Source organism: Drosophila miranda, chromosome 4 (genome assembly GCF_003369915.1).
Source record: "Drosophila miranda strain MSH22 chromosome 4, D.miranda_PacBio2.1, whole genome shotgun sequence".
Taxonomy (NCBI): domain Eukaryota; kingdom Metazoa; phylum Arthropoda; class Insecta; order Diptera; family Drosophilidae; genus Drosophila; species Drosophila miranda.
In genome coordinates this window covers 29,083,070-29,098,953 of record NC_046677.1, presented here as the reverse complement: position 1 = coordinate 29,098,953, position 15,884 = coordinate 29,083,070, and the positions used below count along the sequence as shown (strand labels likewise).

Genomic DNA, 15,884 nt, shown 5'->3' with positions numbered 1-15,884 from the left:
TATCTAGCTAGTAATATTCGACGGAATATCAAAATTGAGCAATATGTAAAATATAACTTTAATTTGTCAGTATATTTTACGGTATATTTTTAAAATGAGACGGTATATTTTTGTATATTTCTGCTGGTGGGTTGGTATATTTTAACGATAATCGCATATCGATAAAAACATTAATAATCGCAGATAAAACAAAACAAAGAAAAATAAAAAAATTTTTTAAACAAAAAATGTCCGACGAATATGCGTGTGCGGCCAAGGGCAAGCTTAAGCTTAAGAACGACACAGACCTTAAGAAGAAAAAGAAGAAGAATAAGGGAAAGGACAAGGACAAGGAACGCGAGGCACTGCAAAAGTCATATGTGGAGCAGCAGATCGCTGAGACGAGTACATCTTCATCAGCAACAGCAGTCGGCAGTGGGTACGAGCGTAAGCTAACCAAGGCGGAGCTAGCCAGCAAGAAGCAGCAGGAGAAGATGCGCAACAAACGGATCATGGACAAGGCCCAGACCACACACAAGGAGCGGGTGGAGAAGTTCAACGAGCACCTGGACTCCCTGACCGAACACTTTGACATACCAAAGGTTTCCTGGACGAAATAAACGCCGAGACACTCCCAATGCTGTTATTGTAACTTAAATATTAGGTTTTATTATAAGGTTTACCAATAGAAGCGTTAAGTAATTTCGACTACAATGTGGGGGGTTCATATAAGAGTGGCCGAAATCGAAAAATCAGGATGGCACTACTAACCTAAATACACATTTTCATATGTAGTTTTGATAATCATATACAACTCAACTTAAAGAGGGTTTTATATAGTTTCCAACTTTCAGTCCAGTAAACCCATATGCTAGTGCTGGTGTCCCGCGTCTCCGACTTCTTAAGAGGCTGCTTAGCGAGGCGATATCAATTCGAACATGGCATACTTCCAGGTCCATGAACGCACCAGCTGCTCAAACCGCTCACGTTCGTGCTCATAGATGTAGCCCACTTCTGGCTCCATGCACACCTCTGTGTACGGATCGGTGAGTAGGCTCTGTACCGACAACAAAACCTTGGCTACGTTTAGCGCCAGAGACCAGTTTTGCTGCTGAAAAATGTCAATTCCCACATCGCCATGCCGCGAAACATTTGGATGTAGGATTTTGGTTAGAAAACGCACTGTGGGCGGTGCCATGGGATACCGGTCTGGGAAGTAGATAAACAAGAAGAACTTTCCGCCCTCGTAGGGACTGCCCGGTGGCCCCAGTATCGTTGCCTGCCAATAGTTGTTCTGTCGATCCAATGGGATGGCGGAAATGCCCTCCGACTCGTAGCTGTTCAGCAGATTAGCCTCGCCGCGCAGAAAAATGTTTCGGATCGGATTGTCCTGCTCGTCGTCTTGCGGAGATTGCCCGCGTCCGCCCATTTCGATTAGGCAGGTGCGACAGAAGCATGACGACATCAATGCTCCGTACAGCTTGTGCCAGTCCGGCGAGTCCGAGAGACTCTCGAACAACGGCCAGCGCTGCTTGATGTATGCCTTCCACATGCTTTGCGCTGTGTTTTTGCCAATGATGTCGTGCCACTGCTTGCACACTTCGCTGCATATCCACAAGGACATGTCGTCCAGGTAGGCAAATATTTTCAGTAATATCTCAACAGGTATCCGGTTGATAGTACTCTTATTGTCCGCTGCGTTACTACTGCCAGCCCCATTGGCATTATACTCATGAGACCGCAACCTTCCATCGGCCAGCTCGTTCATGAAGTGCGGCAGACCCAATGGTGCCATAGGCCGTGGCCTTTTAACGGGTAACAAGAACGGATTTACGGCACGCTCATTGTCAAAGTCCCGTTCAGGACTTTCGCGTCGTGCCGGCGGTTGCAGGGCAACCAGATCTTGTGCCTGCTGTGGCAATTCCAGCTGTTGGACCACCGCATCCGCCTCATTATTCACTGGGAGCGGCGGCTGCGGTTGGTGTGGCTGTGCTGCGGGCTCTGCATCTTCCAGGTCTTCGAATCCCATTATGTCCACATCGTTTTCAGTTTCCTCATCCTCCTGCTTGTCCTTGAACGGTGGCTCATCATTGCCAGAATCCTCGTCATCAGACAGTTCCGTCAGCATCTCTTCGGCCAGTTGTGCGTTGTATAGAAAAGCATGGCAGGACCCGCAAAGGGGCTCCCCAAAGTTGGGACCGTAATAGCCATTGCACACCCAGCAGGTGTGGCTATTCTGTGGACGGTTAAATTCCATTATTCACAAATTGATGACAAAACCCGGGTTCGTTGTATACACACCGAAAAAGAGAATGTGGGCTCTGTCAGTTGCTCTTTAGCCTTGTCTGCATCTTCTGCGTCGTCCATTTCATCGTCGCTAGCGTTTAGCTCATCCAACAACTGCTCCTGATCTTTTTGCTGCTGCGCTGACACGCAGCTAGTCATTTTTTCGGGGCACAAAAATCTTATAAAAAAGAATTCGGAAATCAAGAGTATTAGGGATGTAATATCGTTGATACATTAGGCCGCCAGATGACAGAAATGGCTAACACCGAAAATAAATAAGCTAAATGCTAGGACTGTATGTGTATGTATCTACACCCCAACAATAACATTTTTGTGGTTTCAATGTATTTATTTCAATTGGCGAGCGTCAACTTCAACATCAGCACTGATTTGACCTTTCATAAGATCTTGATTAATTAACATGTACAATAAACAAAATTAGATTGCTCTAGCCACTCATCAAGACGGACAGACAGACATATGTAGTTATTGAAGCTTACTAAAAATACTATATGTACACAGTATACAATTCTGGGTGTAACACAAATCCATTTGCACGTTTTGTCTCTCACTGTAACCCTTTTTTCGCAGAAAAGTTAGCAAAGTCTATTGTCAAAGGGCTATTTGAAATTCCACTTATAAAAATGCTAGGTATAGATTGAAATATGCTAAAATCGCAGCACTGGTGCGCATCGATATCGTGTTCCTCGATAAGCAAAACAAATCAGCTGCAACGCCACACGTGCAATATTTATGCGAAAATCTGCCAGGAAATGAAGCCGAAAAAGAAGTTGGGTATGTTTGCAAATACACAATACATAGGTACTGCTTCAAGTGAGCAACGTGTTTCCTTTTCAGGTGTTGGTCTCAGTCGTGAGGAGCGTCAGGTGCTTGTTATCGGGGAAATAATTCAAGAGCTTCTGGCCGCACACGAAGCCAAGAAGGATGTAAATTTGAACCGCATGAAGTCGCTTATATCTTCCAAATATGGACTAGACAGCTCGCCACGATTGGTGGACATAATAGCCGCAGTGCCACAGGACGCCAAAAAGATCCTTCTGCCCAAACTGCGCGCCAAGCCCATACGTACAGCGAGCGGTGTAAGTTGATAGAGACCTTTGGCAATGTTTCTATTCCTCTTAAATCTTTGTTTTGTACAGATTGCCGTCGTTGCAGTTATGTGCAAGCCCCATCGTTGTCCTCACATCAATATGACCGGCAACATCTGCGTCTATTGTCCTGGCGGGCCTGACAGCGACTTTGAGTACTCGACGCAATCATATACCGGCTATGAGCCCACCTCCATGCGCGCTATACGAGCACGGTACGATCCCTTTGTGCAGACGCGACATCGCGTCGAACAGCTCAAGCAGCTGGGTCACAGCGTGGACAAGGTGGAATTTATTGTAATGGGCGGTACCTTCATGTGTCTGTCGGAGGAGTATCGCGACTATTTCATACGCAATCTGCACGACGCTCTCTCTGGTCACAGCAGTGCCAACGTGGCCGAGGCTGTACGTTACTCTGAGAAATCTCGCACCAAGTGCATTGGCATTACAATTGAGACACGTCCGGACTACTGCCTCAAGAGGCACCTCTCGGATATGCTCAACTACGGCTGCACCCGCCTGGAAATTGGCGTGCAATCCGTCTACGAAGATGTTGCCAGAGACACAAATCGTGGCCATACGGTGCGGGCTGTGTGCGAAAGTTTTCAGCTAGGCAAAGACGCCGGCTACAAGATTGTGGCCCACATGATGCCCGACTTACCCAATGTAGACTTTGAGCGTGACATTGAGCAGTTCATCGAATATTTTGAGAATCCTGCCTTTCGCTCGGATGGCCTGAAAATCTATCCCACTCTCGTCATTCGCGGTACCGGGCTCTATGAGCTGTGGAAGACAAGACGCTACAAGTCCTATCCACCCTCTATGCTGGTGGATCTGGTTGCCAAAATCCTGGCCCTAGTGCCACCCTGGACACGAGTCTATCGCGTGCAGCGCGACATTCCCATGCCGTTGGTCAGGTAAGCAAGTAGCCGATAAATTCTATGACAAGCTTAACATGAGTACCCTTTTCAGCTCTGGGGTAGAGCACGGTAATCTTCGAGAGCTTGCCCTGGCTCGCATGAAGGATCTGGGTACCACATGTCGTGATGTAAGGACACGCGAGGTCGGCATCCAGGAGATTCACAACAAAGTTCGACCCTATGACATAGAGCTAATCCGACGCGATTATGTGGCAAATGGAGGTTGGGAAACGTTCCTCTCGTATGAGGATCCCGAACAGGATATACTCGTTGGTCTACTGCGTCTGCGCAAATGTTCGCCAGATACCTTCCGGCCGGAGCTGAAGGGCGACTGTTCCATTGTGCGGGAATTGCACGTCTATGGCTCGGTAGTTCCGGTGAACGCTCGTGATCCCACCAAGTTCCAGCATCAGGGATTCGGTATACTGCTGATGGAAGAGGCGGAGCGAATTGCGGTCGAAGAGCATGGCAGCCGTAAGCTGGCGGTCATCTCAGGTGTCGGCACTCGGAACTATTACCGGAAGCTGGGCTACGCGCTGGACGGACCCTACATGTCGAAGATCCTATCAGAATGAGTTTCATGGCATTCAAATATACATATATATTTTATCACGCCAGGAGCCGTAGGATTTCGCTACTTAAGACTAATGGGCCTTATATATATATCATACAAATACATAAATAAATATGTTCTTTCCTGACCGGGAAAATGTCAAAGAGCATTCTCTTGCACAATTAAACAATGGCCTCCGCCGAGCCGAACACCAGGAATATTATCCAACCCACTAGATTAATGCCTGCCGCAGCGCTGAAAACCATCGGCCAGCTCTGGGTCAACTCCAGTATGTGGCCCGCCAGATAGACGCCGAGAAATCCGGGAATAGCTCCCACCGTGTTCATGAGGCCAAAGACACTGCCCGAGTGGAGCGGAGCCAGATCCTGCGGATTCACAGTCACAGCATTGTTGTGGAAGCCCGTGCCGCCAATGATGATGGTCATGCAAATCAGAGCCGTGTGGAAATCAGACGTACGGCTCATCACAAACAGGGCCAGATTCTGGGCGGCAAAACAACAACTCTGGATAAACTTTCTCACTGTAGTCGTGTGCCAGTCGCGAGCTAGCAGTCGCGTAGTCAAGTATTTGGCGAACAACGTGCACGGCGGCAGGGCCAGCCAGGGTATCATGTTAACCACCCAACCCTTGGCGTGCGGGAAGCCATCGTGGAAGTAGGTGGGCAGCCACGAGAGCAGCACAAAGAAGCAATTCATCTCACAGGCATGCGTCAGAACACAGGCCCAAAAGGACAGGCGACTGAAGTAGCGCAGCCAGGGTACAGTTGTCTCCGCCGGCGTCCTGTTTGCGGACAGACGCGAGGGTGTGGCAATGTTGATGATTCGATTCCTCTCTCCGGCCATGGCATAGTAGCGCAACACCAACGCCCAAGCAATTCCCATCAGGCCAATCACACGGAACACATACGACCAGCCAAAGTAATCGAGCAGAAAGGAGCCCATAATGCCCGTGAGTAAGGTTCCCAGTGCAGAGCCGGCAGTCAGCAGACCAAAGAAGCTGCTGCGCTCGTTCGGGCAGAGGTTCTGAAACATAATCCAGATTAGATCAGATTACATCAATGTAAAGACATTCCGACTCACCTGGCTGGTTAGGCTTATCATGCTGGGAAAGTGGACGCCCTGAAAGGCTCCGTTCAGTATGCGTATAGCCACAATAAAAGGAATGGCATAGCTCTTGATCGACCCCGCCGACCAGATGATCGTGGGCATCAGGAATGTGATGAGCGACCAGCCAATGGCTGCAATCAGTATAACCCTTTGGCCACCGAATCGATCGCTAAAGTAACCGCCCACCACCTGCGTCAGAGTGTAGCCCCAAAAGAACGAGCTGAGGACGGTGCCCGAATCGGTTTTACTCCACTTTTGTGCGGCGGCCACCGCTGGCACCAGCAATGGCATAGTTGTCCGCGTCGAGTAAAGCATACATGTGCCTGTTATCAGTGTGATGAACCATACGCGTTTCTCGTGCCTAGAAAGAAGAAGGGACGATCAGAATTACTTGGATCGTCGTGCATACGTACATCTTCCTGATTCTCACCTTGTCCATATGCTTTGCGTGTCCACCAGCTCACCACGCAGCAGCGAATACTTTAGTTTTTCATCCATGGTGTTTAATTAACGGTTTGTGCTGTGTGTTGTTCCTATTCCAAGTGCTCTTTCTGGCCTTTCACGTCACACATTTCACCTGCCAACTGCTGTGTCGCTTGGCGCTGTGGCATGTTCCGATATTGGGGCGCGCGCTCTGTTGTTTACATTCATTCAGTTTCGGGAAACACTTTTTATATTTTCGTAGAATGGGGCTGTGCGTGGCTACGTTTTTACGTGGCTGTTTTTCACGCAGCAGCAAAGCAGGCGATAGAAATGGAAAATAGTTCTGGCATAGTCTAGCCGACCAGTCAATACACTACGCTTCTCCGTAGTTTCTGACTCAAGCCATATATTTAGTTTGCTGCAAATTAGGTGCTTAATTTATGTATTTTCGATTCAAATACAACTTCAAGAACTAAAAGCGAACTGAAAGCGAATATCCCACAATGTAGGGTGTCAATAAAAAAGTGGCCATATTCTTCGAAACAGACAATAAAAACAGCTGCCTGTCAGTACTGCCACCCTGTTTGAAAATAAAATCCTCTCCAACGGTGCTCTGCAAACCGCGAAATCGAATCCATATCAAACGAACCGAGTAATAAATAAAAAGCCTGCACTTAGTTTAGTAGTCTATCTCGAGAAAAGCCTACTAGAGATTCCAAGCTAAACTGAAAGAGACTTCCGTCACACCTAAGTTCATTTGTCATTTGATTTGATTATAATTTGTTTTTTTGGGTTGTCAAACGAACTAAAAGTTCATTGTATAAATCCGAGCATTTTACTGGTAGTCCGACAACATCGAACACACGAAATGAAAGACAAAAAAACAACTGACTCGAGCCCGCAGCAGCAGGAAGAGAAGATATTGGTGCCCCAGTGGCTCTGGCGGGAGCGCATCGAGCAGCGTACTGTGCCACAGGACCAGATCGAGGCCTTGGTCCAGGAAAGTGGCATCAAGCCGAACACACCGCTATCAACACAGTCAAAGCTAAGCCCTCCGGAGTCTGATCCATTCAACATGGGGCCGGAAGTCCCCTTAAGCGAAGCAGATCGAACTTTCTTCGGGATTTTCAATGCAGCGCGCCAGCACAGACTGGTTCAGACCCACAAGTTCTGGACTTTACCCACTTCCATGAGTGCCAAAGGGGGGCAACGGCAAACAAAGACCCTGAAAGCGTCGGAAACACAAGAGCCACCGATACCCGTTCCCGACTATGAGGTCCTGTGGCGGTTTGAAAAGATTTCATACACCGAACTCCAGATGAAAAGCCCTCAGTGCCAGCTGGGTAAGTTTTCCACTTGTCTCGGGCGCCAAAAATCATTCGAATCCATTCCTTTCAGCTCCCGCTGATGTCATGCTGTCGGCGATCCGTAATTACTGGTTCGACGACCTGGAGATACTGGTCGAGTCACAGTTCCTTCACGTCGATCGGTTTCTGTTCACGTACTTTGCCAAGAACTTCAGGAGCTGCAAAAGCTCTGTGTTGCAGATCCCCGTGTCGAAGGTTGACATGTGCATGCTCCGCCGGATCTACGACTGGATGCTCGGGAATGAGCAGGTCATTCAGATCAACAGAGAGCTGATACCCTTCTTTAAGGCAGCCAAGTTCCTGGGTATTGATGAGCTGGTCGACCACTACCGTTCCGCATTCAGTCGTAGCCCTAGCGGCGGCGTCTGGGAGCAGAATGCCCTCCGCACCTATCTGTCCGCCGGCAGTCAACGCTGCGAGGAAATGATGATCATGATGCTGTCTCGGGTCCGGAAGTGCTTCCTGCCTCTGGTTGCCGCGCAGGAGTTCCTTGAGCTAGACGCCCAGGAGATGGTATACCTCCTCCGTTTGAAAACGATCTGCGTGAATGGCGAGGAGGAAGTCTTCTTCGCCTGCCTCCTCTGGCTGGAGCACGCATGGGAGGAGCGGCAGCAGTACGTCTTCCAATTGATGTCCAACATGCATGTCAGCCTTCTCCCGGCCTGGCTGCTACGCTCTCTCGATACTCAGTGCGATAACCAGATGATCGCTGAGGTTTTCAGGTCGCCCGACTTCCAAGATTGGCTGTTCGAGAAGATCAAGGAGTCTCTAGCGATCTCCGCCAGCATGGAGTCGGCTCGGAACGCAAAGATAATCGAGATGCCAAATATCGAGGAGCTCGAACGCTCGTGGGTCTACTGCGGTGTGCCCCACCACCATGACAGTCGATGCCCGAACTACCGACAGCTCAACTACCGGACATTTAAGCTCTTCCTGCAGCGCTTGCAGCAGCAGTCCGAGACCTATATGGAGAGCCTCCAGAGCATTCCAAACAGGGCCTGGAACAGCTTCCCCTGCTGTCCTGCTATGCTGTCCTCAAAGCGTCATAAAAAGCGCACCTAATTATAAAACGAAACGGCTTTTATTTCGTTTGTATTTTTTCTCGGTCTGTCCCCATTTTGGGCGCTTCCTCGCAGCTCGCTTCGTTCGCCAGGACATTCTCAAGAAGCAGGAGGTCGGTATTGTGTTGGCCGGTACAGAGACCGGAAAAGTAACAAGCGTTCGCCACCAGGTAGGTGGCCAATCGCCAACACTAAAAACAATCTAACGGAATTGAAGTCGCCTCGCTTGACCCCGTGCTGTCCAGCTGGGATCCTTGAACAAGTCCTCAACAATCTCAATTCATCCGGATGGAATATATGCCATCAATTCCCCTGTATCGAATACATGTGCATAGAACTATAATAGTTCACAGCCCATACGTGGGCTTTAACATGGAATTGTAAAACATCAGTCGCCGGTCTTTTGCCTGCAGCTTTGGAGACCGCCTGCAGCTAAGAATAAATTCTTAGAATAGTTTACAGCTGGAAAATGTGTAGTGTAATGGGAATTTCTTAATAAATTTAATCGCCGGTACATAATTGCAAAAATCGAATAAAATGATCAGTGAAGATGGTATCCATGGTACAATTATATTATAAGATAATTCCAGATTCTATTTTTTTGGCAGTGCATCTTCATCTGTGGGATCACAGTCGGCACAGTGCCAGGAATATCCGCGTATCTTTGGGGACTTCTTCAGCGGCGGATCGAGGCAGGCAAAGTGATAATGCTTGTGGCACTCGTCGCAGGTCACAACCTGGTTGGCTTTTCCGCTTTTGGTGCACACGCAACAGTTGATCTCCACTATGGGCTTAGGATTGGAGACACGCGGCCGTCCCACCCGCGGTGTCCGAGGAGTCGTCTTGCGCGGACTAACCTTGCGTTTAGGCGATGGGCTCTCGGGCAGGGGTGCCGCTGCCTCCTTGGGATCCTTCAACTTTTGCGGCGATACCGCCACGGCTGGCATCACAACGGGCACCAGTGTTTGCTCTGGCGGGACGATGTCCTCGACCGTTTCGACGGAGGTGGGGCGCGACGCTTCGTCCACCGAGCGAACTGCATTGGCGGGAACATAGAAATACTGAGATTCAGGGGCATCCTCTCCAGGCAGGCGCATTGTCTTTAAAATGATTTTAATGGTGTTGCGTGCGGAATTGGCTAGATTCTGATTCTGATTTTGAAGCAGTGACTCATTGAGATGAGCGCGTTTTTTCCGCTTTCGCTTGTGCTCCTTGGTGAAGGACTTCTCCGTATCCGAAGAGAGATTGTGCTTGTTTTTATGCTTGTCCTTGCGCTTGCCCTTACGCGATTGTTTACCACTCAATTCATCAATGGAGTCCTCGCAGCCAGACAGCATCGTGGTGCTAGCCGTGGGCGCGGCCAAGGCAGCTGCCACTACAGCAGTGGCGGAAGTAGAAGCCACTGGAACTGTGCGAGTAGAAATCATGAAACGATGCCATTTTGTGAATATTTTAAACACCTAATCTTACCATTTATGGGGGTTTTGCGCGGCGACTGTTGTCTTGGTCGCTTGGGCGACATGGTCAAATCTACGAAGAGATCTGAGTTGCCAACAGCAACTGGGATGGATTTGTTGAGCGCTCGCTTGGCCGACGTATCCCTGGTAAAGGCGGAACCTGGAGCAGGTACATCGTCCAGCGAATACCGATCGACGTAGACCAGACTACCGTCCTTGTTGAAGCGAGTGCGAGATTTCCTGGGGCCAGGCGATATCTCCGTCACAGCATCGGATCCATCCGACTTTTCACAGCACTCGGAGCACTGCCAGCCATACTGCTTGGACTTCTTCGGGGGCCGGGTCAGGGGAGGATTCAGACAGCCCAGATGGTAGTGCAGATTGCAGGTGTCACACTTGACCAACAAATGCTGGTCGTTGTTCCTCTTGCAGATGCCGCAAGCCATCGCTGCAATGGCGGTCGGCGTCCCGGTGTCACACGGCGTCGCTATGGCCATCCTGCCCTGTTTCGCCTGTGTGCTGAGCATACGCGAGGAGTCCAGTTTGGTTCCCGGTGGCCCCAGGTGCGCCAGTGGAAAGCCCACGCCCATTTTAAGAGCCGCTGCCGTTGGCACCGATATGGGGCGCTGCGGCGGAGTGGGTGTGCTGTTTCTTTGCGGCGCCTCTGGCTGGGGACGGCCAATGAGGTCCACATTGGGGAGAGTGATCCCGGGTACGATGTGCGAGAGGTTGCCATGCAATGTTCTGATGGTGGCCAGGAGTGTGTCTCGCGTAGACTTGACTGCTTTGCGCTCCTCCAACGACAAATCGTACTGCGCCCGAAGATTGTCCTGGTCCTTGGACAAGATGGCATTGTGGCTGATCAGCTTCTGCTGCTGCTGCCGGAAGTCCTCCATCCGTACAATGCGATCCATATAGTAGGCGGTAAACTCAACGCTGAAGGCGGGTGTAATGTGCCACTTCTTCCGGATGTCGGTCAGGGCATTGATGTGGGCCTCACGCTGCTCCATATGCTGCACATCGACGGACATGATCTCGGCTTTGGCCAGGAGGCGACGGCAAGCAGAGGCCGAAGTAGTCAGCAATCGCGACATCTTCTGGGTGGGCACCCATGGAGTGGGCTTTAGTTCCTTGTGCTGGCCGTACTTGAGCTGGATCTTCAAGAGCTTGCGCTGAATGCGCGCCTGGGCGGGATTCGTGTTCGGTTCGTCCACGGGCTGCTCGCTGGAGGCCAACTCTTTCTCCCTGGCCTTCTGCAACATGTTGAGGCGAAGGGTGTGATAGTTTCGTCTTCGCTTCTTGATCATCTCCTTCTCGGAGTGCACCTTGCAATGGGCGTAGAAAGGATCTGCCGCATCGTCCTCGTGGTGGGCCTCGATGAGGAAGCCCGCCACCTGGGCGCACGTGACATGGAAGTAGGTCTTGCACATGCCCGCATCGCAGCCAATGCAGACCCCAGTGCGAGCAAAGAGCGAGTTCTCGCACAGGGAGCACACCTTGGCCCCCCACTTGCTATACTGCATCTCGAAGAGAGTCACCGATGATAGCTGCTCCACCTCACCGAATGCCACACCGGGCACGTAGAGGGCACAAATGAGATGCACCCACTTGCCCACGTCCGTCTCCTTGTAGATGCCACCCTTATTCGGGCACAGTTCGCAGTCCGGCTCGGAGACGCCGGCGCGGCAGGCCTCACAGAACCAGGGCTCCGTTGAGCAGGTGGAGTTGGTGCTGGAGATGCTCACATTGTCACTGACGCCGTAGCAGCCTTCGTGGACCGACACGCCGCAGGCATCGCACTCTACAATCTCGTTGACGTCGTCACTTCTCTCCCCGAGACAGACACAGCACATTCGCTTGGCGGGAGCACTGGAAAGTTGCACCGCACGTATAGCAATAGCCGCTCCCGGGACTGTCCCGTAATCATTGCCATTGATTCCATTTTGCAATGGTACCTGGCCCGTGCCCGTGCCCCCACTATCAGCCAGGAGCTGTTGCAGCTGGAGCGTGGAATCATCACTTTCAGCCTCGGAATCCGCATTAGAGTCCGATTCACTGCTGCTGGCATCACTGCTATCCCCCTCGCCATCACTCTCGTCCTTGCAGCTATCAATGTCTGGACAAAAGTCACTATCCGATGAGCTCTCTCCCAGATCCAAGTCGAGCAGGGCCTGCGTCGATATCTTCGGCTGGCGCGCCCGCTTGAAAGATGCCATAATCCAATAGCAACAAAACAGTGGTTTTTTATATTTTCGAACTGTTTTGTTTTGTAAAACTTAAACTTTTTCTCGTTTTTTTCGCGGATATGAGTGTGACCGTACTAATGGGGTAGGAGGACTGGCCGAGTATACTTGCATCATGGGCCGAACAGCTGAGCGCTTATGCATGCAACGAAAAAATGAGTAACTTTGAATGGGCTATAAAAATGGGTATAGACAACAGGCAAAAACCGCAAAAAAACGCTATGTCTCGTACGAACCTCACCTCGCAAATTTTGTCTTCATGGTATATAATTGAAAAGGGGTGGGCTTTACCTTGCATGCGTTGAAATTTCTGAGCCGTGTTGCCTGTTGTCCATACCCCTCTTTTTCACAGCGACTTCAGCGGGCGGATTTGAAAGATCGGTTGCAATTTGAAATTACTATTAAGACGCAGGGTTTTTAATTCCCCAATTTTGTTTGTCCGTGTTTGTTCGGATTATATGAAGAAGAGACAATATGAAGGCAAAAGGTAAACCCACACTCGGCGGACTAAAGAAAAATCCTGCGCAGCGTGGAGTACCGTGGAACCGCTGGCCCCCACATGCATTTTGCAGGCGGAGCTGTTCGACATGTACTGGAGAGGGTCGGACTCCATACGCTGCACTACGATGGACGCATCCGAGCCGTAAACTTTCATAGCGGGAGACGAGACGCCTCTACTGGATGGCAAGCGTCAGATACTGGTTGGCGGCCAGGACTACGTGTACTGAAGAGCGATCTAAACACCGAATACCGGAACACATCGTCCATTCGGGCATCACGTACATAAACTCGCTGTTGGTGCTCCAGATCGAAAGCAGAAGTCACAGCATTAAAGGTGAACCTCTTGACCAACTATGGACAGCCGTTCGACATTGTCATAGCATAGTCATTGATATAGACAGCGGGGAGGGTGTGGCCCCAGTGACTGGGAATAGTGACATGAACAAGGACTGTATATCCGCCTCCTGACGCTGTGACGGCCAAAAGGAATGCCCAGCGGATCAAAAAATGTAACTTATTAATTATTAAGACGCTTCTAATTTAATCTAAAAAAATTGATATTTTTCCAGCTCTAATATGATATTCATATCTTATCGTCTAGGGATTGTACTGGGACAGAAGTACATACATGTACGCAATATGTATGCAAATATAATCTTCTGTCAAACTTAAAGTAGGTATTATGATAGGTCCATAAATTTAATGTATGCTATGACAATAGCCTAAAAGACCTCCAACTGCTCAATGGGTAGCCACTTGGAGCTCTCCAATGCATCGTATAGACGACGATCAGAATCGATAGCCTCGCGATTCATTTTATCAACGTCCAGGACAAATTTGTGTTCCACTAGGCCAAAATCAGGATCAGTTTCACCATTGGAGGCGGCACTTTGCTGCTGCTGCTGCTCGTACTGAGCGCTCCGCTGGGCGCTCCAGGCCTCCGCGTGCTGGGCCAACGTCTGAGGGTTCGAGTGGGACTGTGACATGGCCTGTTGGTAGTAGGCGGCCGCGTCTGTGATGGAGGGACCAGCCTGTTCGTAGTATCCCTGCCAGGCGTTGTAGCCCTGCCAATAGGTGCTGGTGGGATCATAGTACTGCGAGTAGTCCGCACCGGCGGCAGTAGATGATGTTCCTCCAGCGCCAGAGTAGCCGTAGTTGGTGCTGCCACTGACGCCAAGAGCAGCGCCCAGTTCCGATTTTGGCTTTGGCACAGCATTGCATATTTTGATCGGTTTGGTTCCCAGGCCGATGAACCCATTCATGTCATACAGCGCCGACTTCTGCTCATCTTCGATGCCGAAGCGCACGAACCCGTATCCTTTGGAGAATCCCAGACTATCCAAAATCACTTTGGCAGTCTTGATAGACGTGAACTTGCTGGAGAAAATCTTGTACAGCTGATAGTCGTCCACGTCGGAGCTAAGGTCGCCAACCCAAACGCTAAACTCGCGCTCGTTGCCCGGCAGCTTGTACGAGTTGCTGGCGGAGTTAAGACGGAAACGCACGATGGGATTGGTGCCAGGAATTGGTTTGCCATTAAGCTTGTGCATGGCATCAAGAGCGTGATCGTCGGATATGAAGTTGACGAAACAGTAGCCGGCTGGCTCTCCCGTATATTTGTTGCGCATCAAACGCACTGTGGTCGGATCCTCGCCCATTTTTCGGAAGGCAGCAATTATAAAATTCTCCGTCATGTAGGACTCCAGCTGCATTTAGTTTTGAATGTTACCAACGGTTTTTCAAGGAATACTTTATGGTACTTACACTGCCCATCCATAGCTGACAATGTACGGATGTCATTTTGTAGTTTAAGATGAATTAATAATAAATTTTATTTTTCCGCGTTGTCGAGATAATAAAAAACAATCAGTGTGACCGCGGATCGATATATATCAGAAATATACCGAAACATACCACCTCATTTTCAAAATATACCGTAAATATACTGACGAATTCAAGTTCTATTTTACATATTTCTCGTTTTCTTTCTTCCGTTTAATATTACTAGCTATATAGAACATTTAGCCATGCCCACATAATTTTATACGATTAATGAATCAATTTTCTACAAGATTGGATAGTTTTTAATCCTTGCTTTTATTGTATTTATTGTAAAAAAAGGGTTAAACGAAAAAGTTCAACAAAAAAAAGACTCGCAATGTTGCTGGTATTTGTAGACGTGATGCGTGTATAGCCTTTGTACACCCTATTTCGCTAATTTTATATGAAGGTCAAACGTAATTTATTAAGACCTTTTCTCAAATTGATATTCTTTAGACATATTCAAGTACATTATTAGTATCTTGTATATATTTATAGCGATCCTGATACCTACTGAGCCTTGGAAGACAAACATTTTCTCAATTCTATAACATCCATTTCCCCCAGGGTATGTGTGCATGGAATTAGCAACATTTGTGTATGGAATGGGACGACAAAAAACGACCAATTCCTCATATTCTTTGTTCCGTTGAATAATACTATCTATATGGAACATTTAGCCATGCCCACTCAATTTTGTACGATTGATGAATCAATTCTATACATGATTGGCCTATTCGAAATACTTGCTTTTATTGGATTTCTATATAACATTGAAAATTAAATTAATGTCAGCGATGTTTTTTGAACTAGAGTGATAGTGATGTAAGACAACATCGATGCATCGAAGAATAAATCCGATGTATCAATCCAACATCGTTTGATTTTGACAACATCGATGGACATCGACATCGATGTTTTCATTCAAACTTACATCACTAGATGAGATCAGTGTGACCGCGGATTTATCGATACAATATACCGTCCGACCCTCAGAAATATACCGCCTAATTTTCAAAATATACCGTAAATATACT

General features: G+C 48.8%; 7 protein-coding genes across 7 annotated transcripts; 3 read left to right on the top strand and 4 right to left on the bottom strand.

Moving 5' to 3' along the window:
- The first annotated feature begins 167 nt into the window (after window positions 1-167).
- LOC108162415 (protein FAM32A-like) lies at window positions 168-783 on the top strand. Its single transcript, XM_017297142.2, has one exon. The coding sequence runs from the start codon at window positions 228-230 to the stop codon at window positions 597-599; it is 372 nt and encodes a 123-aa protein (XP_017152631.1). The 5' UTR covers window positions 168-227; the 3' UTR covers window positions 600-783.
- LOC108162413 lies at window positions 618-2,526 on the bottom strand. The gene is made up of 2 exons (XM_017297140.2): window positions 2,281-2,526; window positions 618-2,215 (listed from the first exon to the last, which is right to left on the bottom strand). The coding sequence occupies exons 1-2, from the start codon at window positions 2,422-2,424 to the stop codon at window positions 893-895; spliced, it is 1,467 nt and encodes a 488-aa protein (XP_017152629.1). The 5' UTR covers window positions 2,425-2,526; the 3' UTR covers window positions 618-892.
- A 422-nt stretch (window positions 2,527-2,948) lies between these two features.
- On the top strand, window positions 2,949-5,011 carry LOC108162411 (elongator complex protein 3). The gene is made up of 4 exons (XM_017297138.2): window positions 2,949-3,060; window positions 3,124-3,365; window positions 3,426-4,291; window positions 4,347-5,011. Exons 1-4 carry the CDS (start codon window positions 3,039-3,041, stop codon window positions 4,867-4,869), a joined length of 1,653 nt encoding a protein of 550 aa, XP_017152627.1. The 5' UTR covers window positions 2,949-3,038; the 3' UTR covers window positions 4,870-5,011.
- Window positions 4,881-6,497, bottom strand: LOC108162414 (solute carrier family 17 member 9). The gene is made up of 3 exons (XM_017297141.2): window positions 6,405-6,497; window positions 5,948-6,335; window positions 4,881-5,890 (listed from the first exon to the last, which is right to left on the bottom strand). The coding sequence occupies exons 1-3, from the start codon at window positions 6,470-6,472 to the stop codon at window positions 5,030-5,032; spliced, it is 1,317 nt and encodes a 438-aa protein (XP_017152630.1). The 5' UTR covers window positions 6,473-6,497; the 3' UTR covers window positions 4,881-5,029.
- A 654-nt stretch (window positions 6,498-7,151) lies between these two features.
- LOC108162412 lies at window positions 7,152-9,379 on the top strand. Its single transcript, XM_017297139.2, has 2 exons — window positions 7,152-7,740; window positions 7,796-9,379. The coding sequence occupies exons 1-2, from the start codon at window positions 7,266-7,268 to the stop codon at window positions 8,824-8,826; spliced, it is 1,506 nt and encodes a 501-aa protein (XP_017152628.1). The 5' UTR covers window positions 7,152-7,265; the 3' UTR covers window positions 8,827-9,379.
- Window positions 9,305-12,633, bottom strand: LOC108162410 (PHD finger protein 14). Its single transcript, XM_017297137.2, has 2 exons — window positions 10,296-12,633; window positions 9,305-10,233 (listed from the first exon to the last, which is right to left on the bottom strand). Exons 1-2 carry the CDS (start codon window positions 12,496-12,498, stop codon window positions 9,419-9,421), a joined length of 3,018 nt encoding a protein of 1,005 aa, XP_017152626.1. The 5' UTR covers window positions 12,499-12,633; the 3' UTR covers window positions 9,305-9,418.
- Window positions 12,634-13,543: 910 nt separating this feature from the next.
- On the bottom strand, window positions 13,544-14,906 carry LOC108163901 (tRNA selenocysteine 1-associated protein 1). Its single transcript, XM_017299425.2, has 2 exons — window positions 14,791-14,906; window positions 13,544-14,732 (listed from the first exon to the last, which is right to left on the bottom strand). The coding sequence occupies exons 1-2, from the start codon at window positions 14,824-14,826 to the stop codon at window positions 13,749-13,751; spliced, it is 1,020 nt and encodes a 339-aa protein (XP_017154914.1). The 5' UTR covers window positions 14,827-14,906; the 3' UTR covers window positions 13,544-13,748.
- Between the last annotated feature and the right edge of the window lie 978 nt (window positions 14,907-15,884).

What these genes read in the sequence shown, in the direction of transcription:
- LOC108162415 (XM_017297142.2), top strand. Translation starts at nt 228, where the DNA reads ATGTCCGACGAATATGCGTGTGCGGCCAAGGGCAAGCTTAAGCTTAAG.
- LOC108162413 (XM_017297140.2), bottom strand. Translation starts at nt 2,424, where the DNA reads ATGACTAGCTGCGTGTCAGCGCAGCAGCAAAAAGATCAGGAGCAGTTG. An exon ending in AGCCCACATTCTCTTTTTCG is followed by an intron (nt 2,216 to 2,280) that starts GTGTGTATACAA and finishes AACCGTCCACAG; the next exon opens with AATAGCCACACCTGCTGGGT.
- LOC108162411 (XM_017297138.2), top strand. Translation starts at nt 3,039, where the DNA reads ATGAAGCCGAAAAAGAAGTTGG. An exon ending in CCATACGTACAGCGAGCGGT is followed by an intron (nt 3,366 to 3,425) that starts GTAAGTTGATAG and finishes TGTTTTGTACAG; the next exon opens with ATTGCCGTCGTTGCAGTTAT. An exon ending in ATTCCCATGCCGTTGGTCAG is followed by an intron (nt 4,292 to 4,346) that starts GTAAGCAAGTAG and finishes TACCCTTTTCAG; the next exon opens with CTCTGGGGTAGAGCACGGTA.
- LOC108162414 (XM_017297141.2), bottom strand. Translation starts at nt 6,472, where the DNA reads ATGGATGAAAAACTAAAGTATTCGCTGCTGCGTGGTGAGCTGGTGGAC. An exon ending in ACGCAAAGCATATGGACAAG is followed by an intron (nt 6,336 to 6,404) that starts GTGAGAATCAGG and finishes TCTTCTTTCTAG; the next exon opens with GCACGAGAAACGCGTATGGT. An exon ending in TGATAAGCCTAACCAGCCAG is followed by an intron (nt 5,891 to 5,947) that starts GTGAGTCGGAAT and finishes ATTATGTTTCAG; the next exon opens with AACCTCTGCCCGAACGAGCG.
- LOC108162412 (XM_017297139.2), top strand. Translation starts at nt 7,266, where the DNA reads ATGAAAGACAAAAAAACAACTGACTCGAGCCCGCAGCAGCAGGAAGAG. An exon ending in AAGCCCTCAGTGCCAGCTGG is followed by an intron (nt 7,741 to 7,795) that starts GTAAGTTTTCCA and finishes CATTCCTTTCAG; the next exon opens with CTCCCGCTGATGTCATGCTG.
- LOC108162410 (XM_017297137.2), bottom strand. Translation starts at nt 12,498, where the DNA reads ATGGCATCTTTCAAGCGGGCGCGCCAGCCGAAGATATCGACGCAGGCC. An exon ending in GCGCAAAACCCCCATAAATG is followed by an intron (nt 10,234 to 10,295) that starts GTAAGATTAGGT and finishes CTACTCGCACAG; the next exon opens with TTCCAGTGGCTTCTACTTCC.
- LOC108163901 (XM_017299425.2), bottom strand. Translation starts at nt 14,826, where the DNA reads ATGACATCCGTACATTGTCAGCTATGGATGGGCAGT. An exon ending in GTCAGCTATGGATGGGCAGT is followed by an intron (nt 14,733 to 14,790) that starts GTAAGTACCATA and finishes AACTAAATGCAG; the next exon opens with CTGGAGTCCTACATGACGGA.